General features: G+C 45.1%; 1 protein-coding gene across 2 annotated transcripts in view; it reads left to right on the top strand.

Moving 5' to 3' along the window:
* Positions 1-18,643, top strand: part of DSCAM (DS cell adhesion molecule) — a gene marked incomplete at its 3' end in the record, with an annotated part of 667,277 nt that overhangs the window by 406,619 nt on the left and 242,015 nt on the right. For both annotated transcript variants that reach the window (XM_081302466.1, XM_081302465.1), the window contains exon 9: positions 10,169-10,447. In XM_081302466.1, coding sequence (XP_081158592.1) covers positions 10,169-10,447 — 279 coding nt within the window. The remainder of the gene's footprint in view (positions 1-10,168; positions 10,448-18,643) is intronic.

Here is an 18,643-nt window from a genome sequence, read left to right as displayed (position 1 = left end):
TCATCCCTGCTGTTTGGCCCAGCTGCTGTCACCTCTGATTGGGGTCCCCTGCTTTGCTCATATCTGGAGCCCACGTACACACACCTGCCGCCCACAGCTGTCTGTCTGAGCCTTTTCTCCCTGGATGTACAGGAGCTGTTTAATTTTCTTGAAACTCAAAGAGTTTGAGTTTGAGTTTTCAATCTGAAGCCATGGGGATTCGAAGGACCTTTCTTTCAACATTAGAGATGCAGGGGACTTTGGTCCATCAAAAAACAGCTGTTGCTTTACAAAGTCCTTTGAGCGAACACGGTGTCGGTCAACCTCGCAGAGTGCCAGGAGAGTGACTTGCCACCCCACCCATTTCCAGTGACACCAGCTGTTAACTATGGTACCTCTCATGAATCCTGAGGTTGACTGTCATTTTAAACTGGTAAATAAATGCTGTTTATTCAACATAATCTGATTATGGCTGAGAAACATCTCCCATGAAAACTACTAGAGCATCTCAAGAATCACGCACCCCCTCGCTCCGCGCCTAGCATCGGGCTTCTGGATGGCCTCAGGCGATCAATTCTATAGTAGTGCATCTAGAAAGTGCTGGAAGGAGAGGCCATCATGCTTCTCAGAGTTCCCTTCCCATCCCTGAGACCCCAAGCAGTTTATCATTCCCCTCATTATGTCTAACTAGCATCCTGCCTGCCGAAGAAATCGACAGCTCCTGTTTCTTTTCATTGAAATTCTACAGTATGCATTAAAGATTTTTTTCAATTCCTAAAGTACTTTTGTTATTTTCTCACCATGGATTTACTTGCTTACTTTAAGCAATATTTTGGGGGAGAAAAATGTGTTTCCTACCTTTTTCCTCAGGTGTCATTCTTACAGCTCCGTGGTTTTCCAGTCCAGCATCCAAACCAAGCATCGAATGGCAGGAGTCCCTTGTTGGAGAGTCACCGTGCAGACTTACTATTCTCATGCCTGATTTATTCCAAGTATTAGAGAGTAAGACAGCATTTCATTCTGGAAACTGGATGGATGTGGGGAGCTGAAGACATAGAAACCATGAAACACGGATTTTTTCCTTTAAGGCAATGAGCAGCCATCTTAAAATCAAACCTTCAAACTCCCTTTGCTTTGCTGCTTCTTCTTTTTTCTGTTCTGTGTGAAGATAGAAAAATGTTATTCATCATGCAGAGAAGGGCATCAATGAAAGAAAATGCAGCCCACGAGACTGCCTCTCGGATCACAGTCCAGAGGGAACAGAGGCCATGAAGGGAAGGGGCCTGTTCAAAGGCAGTGTCACTCTTGGACCTGGCTTCGTTATCTCTTGGGCATGAAGTGTTTGCTTTCAATGAACTGTCGCAGGTTGAGTTCCCCAGGAAGCAGGGACTGAGATGGAGGGGGTTGATCAGGGAGGACCTTATGCTCAACACCTGTGGACAGGAGGACAGGAAGGACAGGGCTGGGATGCAGCCTGGTGACAGACTTACCCTGTGCCCCAGGGAGCTCAGGAAGGAGAATGACCCCACAGACTTCTCCAGAAAAAATTGCTTCCTCCATGAATCACTCTAAAAAGGATCCTCGGATGAAGTGGATCTCTGCCTCTGCAACGGTCTGGGAAGTGGCTGGTGACCAAAGGTACCAGGTGACATCACCTCGAGCGCAGCGCCACCTGTGCCTTGTTGGAGGGAACCTAGCCAGTGCATGTGCAACTCCTCCCACTTAGGGAGACGCCAGACCTCTGAAGTTATGCATCTTGAACACCTTTGCTTAAACTGTTCACACTTGCTGCAATGATATTAGTGCAGTATTTCAAATTAGCAATAAGATATCCCACAGTGTGCGGCAGCAGCATCCCTGGACTCAACCTGGTCATTGAAACCATTTCTAACACACAGGCCTCAGTTTTGTGCTTCCTGGAATGCCTTAAAACCTCGCTCAGGTAATATGTGTGCATCGACTGTTAATGAGGTCCAGGGATATGGAGAGGGTGACGCCTGCAGAGGTCAGGGAGCAGTGGGAGGACCTGCAGGCAGGTGGCCCTGGAGAAGGAGCATCGAAGGGTCAGGTGCAGAAAACTTGCCTGTGGGGAACTGGGGTCAGACAGGTGATGGACGCTCCATTCCAACCCATCCGCACAGAGAGAGGGTGGACATCCTGCCAGTTCAGGGCATGGAGGGGTGGAAGTCTGAAGTCAAAAACGAGTATCCAAGAGAAACCAAGTTGAGTCTCGAATAGTTCTGGAGCCTGCGAAGGTCTCCAAACACAGGGAACTACTGAGCTGACAGGAGTGAAGCTGGGTCAGGATGGGGCCTTGGGACAGAAACACGGACGGACACTGCTGCTCACATCCAAGAGCCAATGTGGCTGAAGTGGAGGCTCCTCCCCAGGGCCGGAGGTCAGAGTCTGTAGACAGGCGTGAGACCTGGTGGGGCCGACGCCTCCCACTTGGTCCTGCTGGAGGTGGCGTGATGCCAACAGAGGCGCCTGCTCACAGCAGTGCTCTAGGAAGTGAATCTGATGGAGGAATACAAGGGGTCGCAGTGCAGAGAGGGTGGACATAAAAATCCGAAGGAAGACCCATTAGGACATAATTGGAAAGGTTGTAATGAAAGGTGATGGTGGTGATGGCAGTACCCACACAGGCGTCTTGGGAATTGGGGCAGAGGAAAGAGCTGGGGAGGGGGAGAACTGGCAAAGAGCACCCCTTGACTATGCTCAGCTTCAGGAAAAGGGAATCGAAGGTGGATCTTAGATGAAGGAAAAGCATGACATGTTTGGTTTGGACTCGAGATGCTTCTGGGCATCAAGACAAGGATGTGAGGAGGTGGCTGAACTGGCCAGCTTTAAGCTTGAGGAGGGCTTTGGTTGAAAACTTAGATCCTGGGATCAATGACACCCACCGACAGCTGGAGCCAGGGAGATAGCTGAGATGATCAGAAGAAGGAGGAAGCAAGGCCAGGCCAGGACAGGGAACAAGGGGTCACTCAGGGCTGGGCACTGCTGGCCACTGACCGAAGGCTTTCAGTCTGTCCCTAGTTCTCCGTGTGAGTCTCCAGGTGGATGAGGCATCCCCCTTCAAGGTCTCTTCACCACAGAGATGAACACTTAAGGACTCTAAGCAGAACTCGTGTGTTTAGACACTTAAATGCCCAAGCAATTAGAGGTGGTGCTGAAACTTATTACTCTTGAGAAAACATATTACTGTTTTATTTAACTTAGAAATAATGTCAGGTTCTACCTACCACACACACATATTGTTTAATTTGAAAAATCCAAAACTGCACTGGCCGTATTGGAATCTTTATTGAATAAAATAAAGACAATAATTCTATTCAGGAAAAACGACCTGTATAAGGAAATAACTCCAGAAAATAGTGAACCCATTATTGATAATTTCAACATAATATGTGAAAAGATGTATCATAGCAATGTCTATAGCAGAGATAACATCTAGGGACAGAAGGACAGCCGTACTGAGACTGCAGGGTGGCAGCACTCATCCTCAGTGACAATCCTGAAATTTGGTCTCTCTGATTGTGTTAGGGTGGCTGTTACCAAAAGGGTAAAAGATAACAAGTACTGACAAGGATGTGGGTAACTGAACCCTGTACACAGCTAGTGGGAATGCAAATTGGCATAGCCATTATGGAAAACAGTGTGGGAGTTTCCCAAGAAAATTAAAAAGAGAAGGATTATATGATCCAGCAACTCAGCTGGCTTATGTGCAAAGGAAATGAAATCCACGTGTCAGAGTGGCATCTGCACACCCACATTCCCAACAGCCAAGATGTGGAAACCACCTAAGGGTCCATCAGCAGATGAACAGATAAAGAAAATCTCTCTCTCTCTCTCTCTCTCTCTCTCTCTCTCTCTCTCTCACACACACACACACACACACACACACACACACACACACAGGACCATCATTCAGCCTCTCCAAGTCCTGGTGGCTCAGTGACTCAGGAAATTCTAAAACCAGGGAAAATACAGATAAACTTCTGTTCCTGGGAACAGTTTTTTTTTTTTTTTTTTTTTTTTTTTTTATAACTTAGAATGTGGCCAGTGCCAAATGATCTTTACAAACTTTGGCTTACCATTTTCACATGTAACTCTTGCCTTAAAAGAGTCGTACTTCTCATTTGAGCAAGTCTCGAAAAATTCAGAAAACACGACTCTCTCTAAATACACCCTACTCCATTCAGCCCCAGAAATTCAAATGTGTAATTTAATATATGCCTAGAGAAAAATAGATACTTGGAACATTTTATTTTGTTTGGCATCATTTGGGATGTTGCAAGTATGCCCAAATACCATTCTTTAAGGAAATCTTAGGCCTTCCTACAGGGACAGTGTGTCTACCCTCCCTGCCCTTCCCACCCATCAGACAGAGCGGGAGATCAGCCTGCGGGATCTCTCCTGCCGCAGGATCTCTCTTCAGCAATGTCTGGCCATCATTTAATCAGTGCATGCTGAACTTGGAGCAGAAGGCCAAGCTGATGTCCAGGTTGCTGCAAACAACCTGTTTCTTTTAGCACCTGTGGGCTCCAGCCACGTCCTTACTTCTTCATCACATCCCCATGAACCTCGGCCTCAGGTCCTTCCTCCTAGAGCAGGGACAGCTCCAGGACCATCAGCCTAATTCATGATGAGCCAGAAGCAGTCTGACCACTGTGGATCCAAAGTCACCGACCTCAGGGGCAATTCGTAGTTGGTATGCATGTATATCACCCTCCCATAAGCAAGGCTAGGTGCTGATGCCATTTCCCCAGCCTGCAGCACCAGGAGGAGGGTTGTCACTGTTATGTCCTGGAAATGTCAGCCTCGTTCTCCTGTTTAGGTCCTTCCTCATGTCTTCAGGATGGCCTTCAGTGTAAACGTAAAGGCATCCTCAAAATTAAGATGTGCACAGCATTGTTTTCTCCATTAGGTGTGGGAAATAGAAAGGATAAACCAAACCCATCTCCTGTCCCTCTGGGTTGCCCTACTTAAGGAAATGGTCAAGCACATAAGTCACTGTCCTCGTTGAAGTGTAAACATGATGTATTTCACAGCAAGGTTTTGAAAACAGACCCTTGGAATGAATGAAGGGAAAGTTTAGTTGTGTGATATGTCCAGAGTGGAGAAGTGTCCCCTCGTGGGTTGGTTGTCTACAATTTGAAAGCTGAAGCATGCTGTAGAGTAGCAGAGTTGGACAATTAAGTGGTCTTCCAGGCAAACAGGCCAGGAGGTGCTGCCCAAGGTGTCCTTGGCCTCGTGGCATTGGAGCCCCAGTTTGCCCTTTCAGGGACAGTACACAGCTCTCTGCCTGGGCAGGTCCGGGCAGGTCCTTTGGGGATCGGGCATCTGAAGTGGGTATGCCATTGGGACTGAACTCTGAGAAACAGGTCATGGGACTTGAATTCCTGTAATGAACAGAATCAGAAGAAACAATTTTGGAAAAATATAGGTTTCAAAGATGCAATACTTCAAGAAGCAATTGAGGTGTTAAAAAAAGGAATCTTACAAAAGAATGGGAGGAAGATCTCATGAAGTAGAAGGGAGGTGGGTGAGAAAGGGGTTGAGGAGATGAAAGATCTATTGCCATGTCTGAGTGGACTGTGGCTCCAGGCGTAGCCTTCAGACAGTCTGAGAGCAGGAGCACTCATCCTGAGACCAGGGGCACTCATCCTGACATCAGGAACATGCATCCCGACAGTAGGAACACTCGTCCTGAGAATTGTGTGGAGATTCACAGGACAACATCACCACTAGAGAGGAGAAGACAAAAGCCGGAATAGAGGAATTATACATGGCTGGGGAACAGAGCCCCGGACCTCCCCACATCCATGTGTATATTTCATCCTCCCAGTGAGCCACAGGCCCTGGGACAAAAGGGGATGAGGAAGAGGAGAGTCCTGAGCACCCCCTGTCCACCACCTGAGGCTCTGAGCCGGGAGTGTGACGGACAGCTGTCCACCAACACTCTCAGGCACTGCACACGATTATCATCCCTACATGTGAAGAAATAAGATCAGAGAGTTTAAGAAATGGAATCAAGACCCTTGGCTGATTACTCAAGACCGAGGACACCTAGCCATCATTTTGCAGTGTGTCATACACCTCTTACCTGGGGAAAAATTTTTTGGAATCTTTTCTCACCTTATGAAAAATACAATTAGTTGTTAAGGAAAAAGACACAGATATGGAGCAGCCTGATTTAATGCTCGTATGAAGAGTTTAGAAAGAATGAGTCCAAACTGGCATTGGGCAGTATTTGGTGGTTCTGAGCTGCTTCAGAGAAAGGATCTCCCATTACAAAATACACAAACCTGGAAAAAAGTGACATTTAGTGGATATTTACATACTACTTGTAGAAAGATTATGTCAAAATGAGGCATGTCACACTCAGAATTTCTGCTCCTGTAGCATTACAAGGCTTCACCGATGGTGGGATTCAGGGAATTGACTCATATAAGGGCCACAGTGAGCCACAAAAAGTAACCAGGTTCTCTCAAATGTGTGGCTCAGCTTTCCCCAAATCATGGAGTTCCTTAATTTCTTGGTTTTGTTTTGCCTCCAATTTATATCCCATGAATGCAAAACGTAAGATTTTGGACCCTTTAGGAAACTTCCAGCATTGTGTATAGCACTGGTGACTCAGCTGAAGCAAGACAGACAACATCACGATGGAGAGATTGGATTTTCCTTGGAGACAATGAGCATCCTGATGTACCGCGGTGGGAGAGCACAGAGAAAAGCTGACTGTGACGTTACTGTGGGAACGTGGCGTCTCCCTCGTACTCCATCCTTTGATCGTGCAACATAAATTTTCTTTTTTATTTGTTCTTTTTAGTTACACATGACAACGAGTATATTTGTCATATTTATGCAAACATAACCAAGCTATGGAAACAACCTAGCTGCCCTTCAACAGATGAATGGGTAAAGAAAATGTGGCATATACACATGGTAGAATATTTCTCAGCCATATAAAAAGAAAGACTTTATGACTTTTACCGGGAGACAGATAGATCTGGAGACTATTAGGCTAAGTGAAATCATGCAACTTTTAATTTTAGCTATTTTAACATGTTCTCGTTTTTTGTGAATGTTTTAATTTTTTAAATATATCTTTTTTCTTTTCATATATTAACCATCACCTATAATTCAAACTTAATTGTGCCTTATGACTTTGCATTAATTACCAAAAAAATAGAAATAAAAAAGCCCAAACTGTCTATCAGGCAGCGTGCGCCAGTACAGAGTGTTCCCCAATTGCTTCCAACTGAACTGTGGCTCCCATCTGGTGTGACTCTTGTGGTTCTCACCTGCGTGATCTTGCCCACGGTGGCCTCTGACCAAGCCCATGTCAGTGTGCCTGAAGTCTCTGCATCTACTCTAGACCGAGAAATTACATAATGGAGAGTGTCCTAGTGGTTTAAAACAGGACATGGAAAGGGAATGGGGACATTTGGTGGGGAAAGGGGTGGTAGAGGGGCAGATGGGTCAGGGTGGTGGGGGATAGGACAAATGACACTATATGTATGAAAAAGCTCAAAGAGACTCATTTTGTATAATTAATATGTGCAAATAATTAAAATGAAAATCAATTTTGAAAGAATGAGGAAAAAATGAGGTTCTCCAAGTGAGGCTCACCCTCTGGGGGGCAGGCAGGAGACCTGGAGCATCAGCTGGCTGACCCTCGCTTTGGAGACTCACTTCCTGTTCTCAGCAGTGTTGCTTTAAGGCTGAGTTTCTGAAGTTTACTCATGTAACTGTAATTATATTCCTTGTAATTTTTTTTTAACTTATTGTTTGGAATAATGGATAGCGTAGGGGTTAGTTTCGGGTTTTGTTTTTAACACAGTTCCTCTGTAACTAATTGATTCTTCCCACTGTTCCTAGATCATTATGCACCCGTCCCTCCTCCGTTGCATATCAGTCTGTGTTGTAGGGAACCTTCTTGAACTTAACGATCATGGACACTACATTCCCTACCTTATCTGTTGTTACATAGGTGAAAAATGGCTCACCTTCTTTCTTGATCTGGGGCATGGAAAGAGTCCCTCTGTATTCCTTCTTCCTGTTGTAACTGAGGGTGAAATGGAGGCTTCCCTGCCCAGTAGCCCTCCCACTGGGCGGTGTCCTCACCTAAAGGCTAGTGAGTAAGACCAGTGCTGAGAATCGGCCTCAGACGCAGGAAGTCTGACACCCTCCTGCTGTCTCCCCAGAGCAGGGGCCACCCTCCTGGTTCTATGAACCAGGGAACAGGGTCGCGGGGAAGGGTAGAACAGTGCAATCAGCGGTGAAGCAGGACCCCTACCTAAGAAAAATGAGCCTGGCCAATAGGAAGGCCCGTGTGAGCACAACCAGGCCACTGCCCACAGAAACCAAAGAAGAAATGGGCTTTTCATGTACCAAAAAATGAAAGTGTGTGAATTGTTAATAATTACTATAGACAGAGTAAACCTTCTACTACCTGGCACAGGATTTAAAGCAACAGTGCTGTGGGGAGAGACTGGCACACCGCACGGCCTGCTGTGTGCCCAGCACCCACCTGGACCAGATGAACTGGGCGTGATTAGATTTCTCTGGGTTCCTATGTCTCCCCTGAGTTGCTAACAGAGGATCTGTAATTGATTAATGAGCAAACTCTGCAGGCATTTTGCTGTTTAATAGCCTTGCTCTATATGGCAACTGGTTTATTTTAGGTTTTCACATGCTTCTGAATCTTAGTTCGTTCCCTTAGTCATTTCCAAACCCCTACATACACTATTTCTTTAAAAAATATGTTTGCAAAAAACACAACAAAGAACCACAATGAAGGCACCAATTTCTGCCAAATAGGCGTGTGTCGAGCCCTCGTGGACCAGCCAACTAGTTCTAAGTCCAAGGACTAATTAACATCATTGAATCTCAGTTTCCTCATCTGAAAAATGAGTCTGTGAATGACCTCATACAGCCAAGAGAAGTAGCTCATTAATATCTTGCCCATGGCTTGTCAATCAGCGGGGTTTGAACATGGCTCCCTTGGCACTCTAACCAGTGATGCCATGTGCATCCTGTGAGGTCGTCTAGGAAGACTGACCCGTAGCAGAAGAGAGAAGCAGGAGTTTATTGGGGAAATTAAAGGCAAACAGAACTTCCCAGACAGAGTTTAGCTGAGTCTGTGGCTGGCTGGGCTGAAGGCTAGAACCTTATTTTCCTGATCAATACATTGCCACAACCAGCTGACTTGCCCTGGACTCCTTTTTAAAATAAAATAAAATTGTAGTTGTAGATGGACACAGTGCCTTTATTTTATTTATTTATTTTTATATGGTGCTGAGGATCAAACCCAGTGTCTCACACATGCTAGGCAAGTGCTCTGCTACTGAACTACAGCCCCAGCCCCTGGACCCATTTGTAATATAAGGTCGCACACAGAATGCATAAAATGAAGGGGGAATTCAGGCGCATGTGAGATTCCTAACCCATGTCTGTAACTCACAGTTGCTGTCAGTTGGGCATAGAAAACAACTTCAGCCACAGAACAGAACTGTTTCTTCAGCAAGGTGTGCAGTGGGAGGGTGGGGGCAGTGACCATAATGCTACTAATGGCAGAGCAGGAAAGAAGTTTCACCTGGACTCATCATTTTTTTTGCAGGAGGAGGGTACTGGGGATTGTACTCAGGGGCACTCAACAACTGAGCCATATCCTCAGCCCAATTTTGGGTCTTATTTAGAGACAGGGTCTCACTGAGCTGCTTAGCACCTTGCCATAGCTGAGGCTGGCTTTGAACTCCCGATCCTCCTGCTTCAGCCTCCAGAGCCACTGGGATGACAGGTGTGAGCCACCACACCAGACCTGCATCCATCATTTTTAAAAGCTTAGGAAAAAAACCAAACCCATACCCATCTTTCACAGTATTTGCACTCCAGTGTTCTACCTAAAATATTTTATTTATAATTAGGTATTGTTATTAAATTAGGTAAATCATAGGTATTGGGTGCAAATCAAGGTCTCCTTTTCATTTGGAATGATCTAAAACTCCAAACAAACGGAGCTTAGGTTCAGCTCCTGTGGAGTTGACCACTTCTGTGCTGTGTCACGGCTGGGTCACTCCTGCAGTGTCAGGCAGGGCATTGACGGAGCAGAGAATGTGGGATAGAGACGCTGCTCCTTTGTCTTCCTCTAGTATGTTTTTCTTTTTCCTTTTTCTTCCAGTTCCACCTTTTATCCAACCCTTTGAGTTTCCAAGATTCTCCATCGGGCAGCGGGTCTTCATCCCGTGTGTTGTGGTCTCAGGGGACCTACCCATCACCATCACCTGGCAGAAGGACGGCCGGCCCATCCCAGCCAGCCTGGGGGTGACCATCGACAACATCGACTTCACCAGCTCCCTGAGGATCTCCAACCTGTCCCTCCTGCACAACGGCAATTACACCTGCATAGCCCGGAACGAGGCGGCGGCCGTGGAGCACCAGAGCCAGCTGATTGTGAGAGGTAGGCAGAGGGGTGCCCAGGGCCCAGGCGAGCAGGATCAGCCGTGCTCCGAGAGGGTGGGGCCTGACATGTGTGAAAAGAACAAGAATTCATAGAAATGCATTCTTCTCCCTTGGGGTAAAAAATGGGAGTTCATAACCCACTTGAATCAAATGTATGGAAGATGATATGTCATGAGCTTTGTAATGTTTTAAACAACCAATAAAAAAAATTAAATTAAATTAAAAAAAAAGAAACAATATAAAAATCAACCAGGAATTCCCCCAACTTCCAAGTGATGGTTTCAGTTACTGCAAATCTGGTGCTACAGATAACGGCAGCCAACCAATGTGTTCTTGGAAATGTGGGGGTCATGGGGTCGTAGGGTTTCATTCATGAAATAGGGCTTCCACCTAACTCAGCCTTATTTTTGAAAACCAAAGTCTATTAGCCCTTGCCTTTATTTTATTCTAATACTTTTTACTATTTTAGATAAATAGCTTTTAAAAGTAAAACAGTTTTTCTAAAGAGCTATAAAATAGTAGCTACAAATAATATCCATTTAATTTTAGAAATGTGGTTTCCTTGTCCCTCTCTTTTATTTGCCAGTAAGTCTATCATTATTTGGGGAAACTGTTGCAACATTTTTAAAATTATGCAGAATGTGGTTGTATTTATGGAAAAAATTAAAACAGCCTCCTGAAACTTGTAAAAAGCACTGGCAGTGGTCTTAATACATCTAAAATGTAAGCACGGGTTTTATTTCATCTTTCCTCAACACCAATGTCTCGAGAAGCATGTGCTGTGTCTGTAAATCAAGCTGCTGGTTTCTGGGTGCTTGTCGGGCATGAGTGATCCTTCAGGAGTGCAGCGTCCATCCACATTGCAAGGGTAACTGGATGATGTTAGAGGCTTACATCGATATTGACATTTGCATTTAAAATTTCCCTTTGTGTGGCTGTTGGGGGGTGAAGTCCGTTATGGTCAGGATCATCAAGAGTCCTGAGCACACTCTTCCCTGAGTGGTGTGTCCCGTCCTTCCTCGGTCCTCACACTCATCCCTCCACGGCACTCCTTCCTGTCCGACTGGCAAGCCATTCCCTTCCCACCTCCTCCTGTGAAGAAACCAACGTGGTATTCCCCAGAATTTCCCAGAGTGGAAGGGTAGACACTGATCTCCAGTTAGAGATGGGTTAAGGATACCCAAGGCACTCTTTCTTTCCACCTTCCATGTTTCCTTGTGAGAACTGGGTGCTTGGTTTTTTTTCTCCACTTTTTGAATATGAATACAAATGGGATCCAACGTCGTCTCTGTTTCCCACGCATTTTCTTAGGAGCAGGACTGACTCTGGACCGTTGTGAAGGGCAAAACTGCGCATCAGCCTGTCTTCACTGTAATCTGCTCTGAAGGATCCAGGTCAGGGAACAAAAATGACAGATCAAAATGTACGGGATGTTCTTCGTTTTGCTCTCCCTAGGAGGAAAGGCAGCCCGACATTTGGACCACAACCGTGGTCAGGTGGTCTGAACTGAGCCTTGCTGTTTGGGAGAATGTCGCTGATCCCAGGCTCCTTGCAGTTGCTCTTCAGAATGAGCTTCTGTGAATGTACAGTGAAGGACCTGAGAGGAAGCATGCTCACCCACAGATCCGTGTCACTGGAGAAACCAGCGGGGACAAGCCACTGGGGGTGGTGGCTCTCAGCTGGACTGCACTGTGGGATCTCCTAGGAGAGTAAAGCAAATACAGATGCGTGTTTTCTGGTCCCCACTCAGACCCACTAAGTGACCAACTTTGGGAGTAGATCCCTCTCCCAGGTGTCTGGGAACTTATTCTTTTTATTTTATTTTTCCAAGTTGCCAATTTCCACGTTCATGACCCATTTGTGCCAGGGCAGTGGGGTAGGTTGTGGAAAGGCCACAGAAAGTGCCTGGAGATGGCCTTGGGGACATAGGGTTTATTGGGGAAAGCTTACCAGAGATCAGTGACTGCCCCAGGAGGAGCTCAGTGGGGACAGGTGACAGATGGCACCTCCATGCTTCCCGGTGCTTCCACAGCAGGGCCTCCCCTCCCAGATGGTGTTTCTGCAGTGTCAGTTGGTCTGACCAGTGGCACACATCCTGTTCACAGCACTCTCAGTCCTGTGCCCAGTCCAGCTCAGGGGTTTTACATCTCAGGCTGCAGAAGCAGTGACATCGTCAATGTTAGCCTGCTTAGTTTGTTTGGATGACCAGCATCCCACCGAGCAGCTGTCCTGGTGTACAGGCAAGAAAGTAGCTTTCTCACAAAGCTCCAGCTTGCCCTGGTGCCTGGCACGCATGAGAGAAAGGCAGTGACCTGTAAGGTCATATGCTCTTGGACATTCTGGCCCAGGTTTGCTCTCATAGCTCCCTACACATGGTGAGATGTTTTAGAACAGGAAAGAAACCTGCAGGTCTTGGTATTTACTGTCCCCTTTCCCTTAGGATGATAGACCAATTAGTGATCCTCAGACTTCGCCACACATTGGAATTGCATGGGGAGCTCTAAAGAAGCCCTGATTTCCAAGCTGCAACCCATACTAATTAAATAACCATCTTTGGAAGTGGTGACCAGGTATCAATGATTTGTAAAATCCCAGTTGATTTTGTCCCATTCTGAATATGCAGTTATCTTGGAAGTCCATCTTTTCCTACATACACAGAGAGGCCAGTGGTGACTCTAACTCTGGTGTGACATAGCCTGATTTATCTTTTTAATTATCACAGTAGCAGCTGTGTGAAAAATGGCCTAGGCCAGAGGCAAGAAGAATAGTTAAGAGGCTGTTTCAGCAGCACAGGCCAGATGAAAGTGCCCGGGATGACGGGGGAGTGGGGGGGGACAGTAATGAGAGGCCCCTGAGCTCAAAGTGTGTGGAGGTGACGTGCTCGCAGAGTGAATGTTGCAGAGAGAGAAAGGGGCGTCCGCAGTGGAAGCACACTGTCTGCCACTGTGGGGAAGCCGCGGGGCAGAGCAGTTCTGACATGGGGAGAAGCCAGAGGGGCCAGGCCTGGCCAGCTCCAGAACTCAGAGATCCAAATGGGGGTTGGAGGAATCAGCAAGAAACTGAGAAGGCAACGGAGGAAATCCAGGGGACTGGGGGCCCTGGGAGCCAAACAGGAAATACATCAAGAAAGAAGGGTACTTTCTTGTATCCAATCCTGCAAAAAGGAGAAAAACAGCAAAACCAAGAATGGGCGTTGGTTTGGGAGTTGGTTTGGGATGATGGATGCAGTCTGTGACCTTCAGGAGCAGCGTGGATGCAGGGAGCGCCCAAGGGGAGGCGCTCAGGAAAAGAAAGGTGTCAGTATGGAGGGATACAAAACCATGCAAGGGTTTCTACACTTTCAGGGATTTTGCTGACAGGAAGCCTAAAAATGGAGAAGTTGGACATGGACGTGGGAGGGGGATCCTGCCATGTTCAAGACTGGATATTCCACAGCTGCTTAGAGGCTTGTGGGAGAAAGCCAGAGGGGGAGGGGTCAGTTCCAGGGCAGGATCCTTGGTCAGTGGACTGGAGTCTGCACCAGTGGAGGGTGCCCACCATGACGTGGTCTTCTATCCTGAACAACTATAAAATGGGACACAAATATATGAAGAAGGTTTTCTGGCAGTGCAGCAGGCAGCCCAGGCTGTGGTCCCTGGGAGGGAATTGAAGAGCTGAGCTCCTGGATTTTGCTTGGGTCATTTTCCAAAATGTGGCAGAGGGATGCAGAGCCCCGAGAGACAGCTGAGGACTTGCTCGATAGGGACAAGAGAAGTAGAAATTTAGAGCTCCTGAGGAGACTGGATGTCACAGGGGAGGTACTGGAGATTAGGGAGCTGTTCAGAGAAAGTCCTCTAGAAGTCTACACGGGGCTCCTTTACAGTATTAACTGAACGCCCCGTTCCACAGAACAGGGTGACTCCCTGAAATCCAGCAGAGGTCACACAGTGCTTGGAAATGTTGGAATTCTGATTCCAGCTAGTCAGAACAGGGGACCCATGTGGAACTCAGTTGAAATCTCAGAAAGGCCACGCGCTAAGAGTAGGGCTAATCCACCTCTGGGATGAGGGCTACTGTAGGCCAGTCCTACAAAACCCAGAGAGATACTTAACAGGCTGGGGAACTTCTCCTAACCCTTAATTGTCAGTAACAACAATATTCAACAATCAAAAACAAAACCAAACAAACAAATGATCCAGACTGCCAAGAGCGTAGTATATCCACAAATGACCTGAATGTAACAAAATATTATTATTGAATCTGTGAAGAAGCAAGAAAATGTGAAGCATAAGCAGAAAACAATTAAAATAAGCATTCTAATAGATGCAGCAGATGTTGGAATTAGCAGGCAAAGTCTGAAAGCAGCTATCATAACTATTTTCCAGGATTCAGTGAGTGAAAAATTAGGGAATAGAAGGAGAGAAATAGGAAATACTTTTAAAAAGACCAAAAGAAATTCTAGATCTGAAAAATACAATACCTGAAGCTCTCTAGGTATACTTCATGGGAGGCTGAATGCACAGCACAAGATTCCTGAATTTGAAAAGAGGGCAAAAGAAAATATCTACATTTCTGCACAAAGATATAAAAGACTGAGAAATGTTATACAATATTTTGGTGAATGGGGGGCAATATCATATATATATGAAATTAGAGTTTAAGAGGAAGGGCAGGGAAAATATATTTGAAAACCCTGTTGAAAAGCTTCCAAATGTGATGAAAACATACATCTGCACATCACAAAGATTAGTAAAACCCAAGAAGTAAAAGCACAGAGAAAGCTAGACCATGGCATATCATAATCAAATTGTCAAAAACAAATGGTAAAGAAAAAATATTAAAAAGCACTCAGAGAAATTATATTCATCATGTACAGGGGAATGAATTGAGAAAACTTCAGATAAGTTGTCAGCAAAAATGCAAGCCAGGGGCAAATGGAACAGTGTCTTTAATGTCCTAAAAGGGCAGGGGCAGAAAACTTGTTAACAAACGTTTTATAACTAGCAAAATATATTCATATGCACTTCAGAAATGAAGATGAAATGAAGACATTCAGACAAAAGTTGAGATAATTAATTGCTAACAAGTTTTGCCTATAATACATATTAAAGAATTTTTGTCAAATTAAAAGAAAATGATTTCAGATGGAAACTTTGATCTACATGAGAAAGGAAGTCCCCTGGGTGTAACAGACTTGTTGCTGAATATAAAAGACCCTTTATTTGCATTTTATTTTCTTTTAAAGATATTTAGGGAGCTTGGGATTATGGCTCAAAGCTCTAATCCCAGTGACTTGGAGACTGAGGCAGGAGGATCAAAGTTCAGGGCCAGCGTGGGCAACTTAGTGAGACCTGTCTCAAAATAAAAATAAAATAAAAAGGGATGGGTCCGTAGCTCAGTGTTGGAGAGCACTTGCCTGACATGCACGTGGCCTTGGGTTCAATCCCTAACACCATACACACACACACACACACACACACGCAAATTTACATGTGTAAACAATAATAACAATTTATCATTTATCATGGGATTTATAACATTTAAAAATAAAATGTACAACAACAACGGCACAAAGGATAACAAGAAGACTACGGAGTTGTACTATTGTAAGGGTTTTTACAGATTATACATGAAGTAGAACAGTGTTATTTGAATATAGACCTGGAGAGTTAATATGTAGAATGTAAACTCCAGAGACATTAACCAAAAAATGAAACAAAGGGTTACAATCATTATTCCAACAGAAGAGATAAAACATATATAACTAACCAGAAATGAAGGTAGGAAAGGAGATGAAAAGTAACAAGGAGGACAGGAACAATGGATGAAAAGGTAGAGGGTAAACTTAAAATCATATTACTATTTAAGAACAAGTGGACTAAATACACAAACTAAATTCACAGAGTGATTCAAAAAGTAAGATGCAAATACATGCTGCCTAATGCAAACACGGTTTAAATATAATGGCCCAAATAGATTAAAAATGAAATGGTATGAAATTTAAATCATAAAAATGTTGATGAGATGTGTCAATATTAGGCAAAATACATCTAAGGATGGGGAATATTAGCATGAACAAATAATGGCACTTACAAAGACACCTGGCCAATGCATTGAGAAGACATCTGTGTTAGTGTTCTGTCTCTGTGATAGAATACCTGAGAAGAATGCGGAACAGAATAGAGGAACAGAAATCTATTTGGCTCACAGTTTATGAGGTTTCAGTCTATGGTCAGCAGTCTCCATTGTTTGGGTTCTGTGGTGAGGGAGGACATCATGGTGGAAGGGAATGGTAGAGCAAAGCTGCTTGCCTCATAGAGGCCAGGGACAGGAAAGAGAGAGGAACATGCCCAAAGACAAAATATACTTTTCCAAAGCATGCCCTCGGTGACCCACGTCCTTCCCCTAGGCCCACTTGAGAGTTTCTACCACTCCCAGTAGCACTGGGGCCAAGCTGGGGCCAAGCCTACAACACTTGAGCCTTTAGGAGACATTCTAGCCCCAAACCATAACATTCCACCCCTGCCCCCAGAGTCTCATGCACATGTCGGATGCATTTATTCCATCTCATAGAGTCCCAAAATCTTAACAGCTCTAGCATTGCTCAAAAGCCCAAGTCCAAAGTCTCCTCTGAGATTCAAAGCAAACTCTTAGCTGTAAATCCCTGAAAACTCAAAACCAAGTTACATGCTTTCAACATTCAGTGGTGAGACAGAGACAGGGCAAACAGTCCATCCCCAAACGAAGGGATACGTGCTAGAAAGGAAGGATGGGACAAGGACAAAACCCCAGTCCAGGAGGGTAAACATTTCCAGCATCTGGGGCAGGTGATAGTTGGATGTAGATTCCAAACGTCTTGAGCAGCTTCACCCTCTGGCCTTGCTGGTTGTGCCTCCTCGGCTCTCTCTTGGCCTAGCTCTGCTCATTACCTGTGGCTTTCCTTGGCAGACATTCCATGTTCCAGGCATCTCCAGTTTCCTGGGGTCTCCATTATACTTTGATTTTACTTCATGCATCATGCTCTCAGGGGCTGTCTTCAGGAATTCTTACCCTGTCTCATGATGACTGGCCTCCCAGACCTTCTTTTGAAATCTTGGTGGAAGCTACCATGACCCCACATTTCTTGAATTCTTCATTCCTGCAAAACCACCACCATGTGGACAGGCCTGCTTCTGACTGCAGTATTATAGCCACGTCATTTTGGACCATGATTGCATTGGAATTTGGGCTCCTGAACAGAGGGAAGTGAATTCTGGGGAACCAGTTCTTAGGTGGCCCTATGTGAGCAGAGTGCCTTGGTGTTCTCTTCTTGAAACAAAGCTTTTCAAAGGAGTTTTATACCCTTGAGTCTGTGATGGGTGGGGTCTAGTCAAATACTGAAATGCCTTCAGGGCATTTTTAGTACTTTTTCTGGTGCAAACTACTTGGTTTATTTTTAATGGCACTAATCTCCTTAGCAATGCTACCCTTGGCCCTACCTTACCATAACAGGCGTGGTACCAGTATGCAAATTTTTCGAATCTTTCTGCTCTACACTTTGCACTCAATTCTCACAGTAAATCTGACTAGGAACAACCAGTAATACCCATGCCTCTGCCTAAATTCAGTGCTGCCTTGAAATTTCCTCCTCTAGTTAATTAATTCATCACCTTCAAACTCAGCCTCTCATAAAGACCCAGGGAATGGTCAAAATTTGGACAAGTTATTTGCAATGTTGTAAGACAAACTGCTTTCTATTTTAATTTCCAACAGAGTCCTCATTCTCATCTGAAACTTCATGAGTACAGTCATTATTGTCTGCATTCCTATAAGAATTATGGTCTTTTAAACTCACTCTAGAATTGTCCACTAAATTCTACTTTACAACATTCTAGAGGTTTTGTAGCCCACATCTCTAAATCTTTCCAAAATTCCCTCTGCAAACCATTTCCAAAGCCTTATAAACCACATAATTAGGTGTGATCACAGCAAACACTCTGCTTCTTGGTACCAGTTTTCTGTATTGGTCAGCTTTCGATGGCTTTGGAAAAATACTGGAGAAAAAAAATTAAAGGAGGAGATATTTCTTTTGGCTTACAGATTCAAAGTTTTCCGTCCATCGTTGCTAACTCCATGGTATCTGAGCCTGTGGTGAGACAGTACATCATGGTGGAAGGGTGTGGCAGAGAATAGCGGCTCGCCTCCTGGGAGCCAGGAAGCAGAGAGCAAGAGGAAG

This window comes from Spermophilus citellus, assembly GCF_964194105.1.
Source record: "Spermophilus citellus genome assembly, chromosome: 7".
NCBI lineage: Eukaryota > Metazoa > Chordata > Mammalia > Rodentia > Sciuridae > Spermophilus > Spermophilus citellus.
The sequence above is the reverse complement of the archived record's forward strand: the minus strand, read 5'-3'. Positions and strand labels throughout refer to the sequence as shown.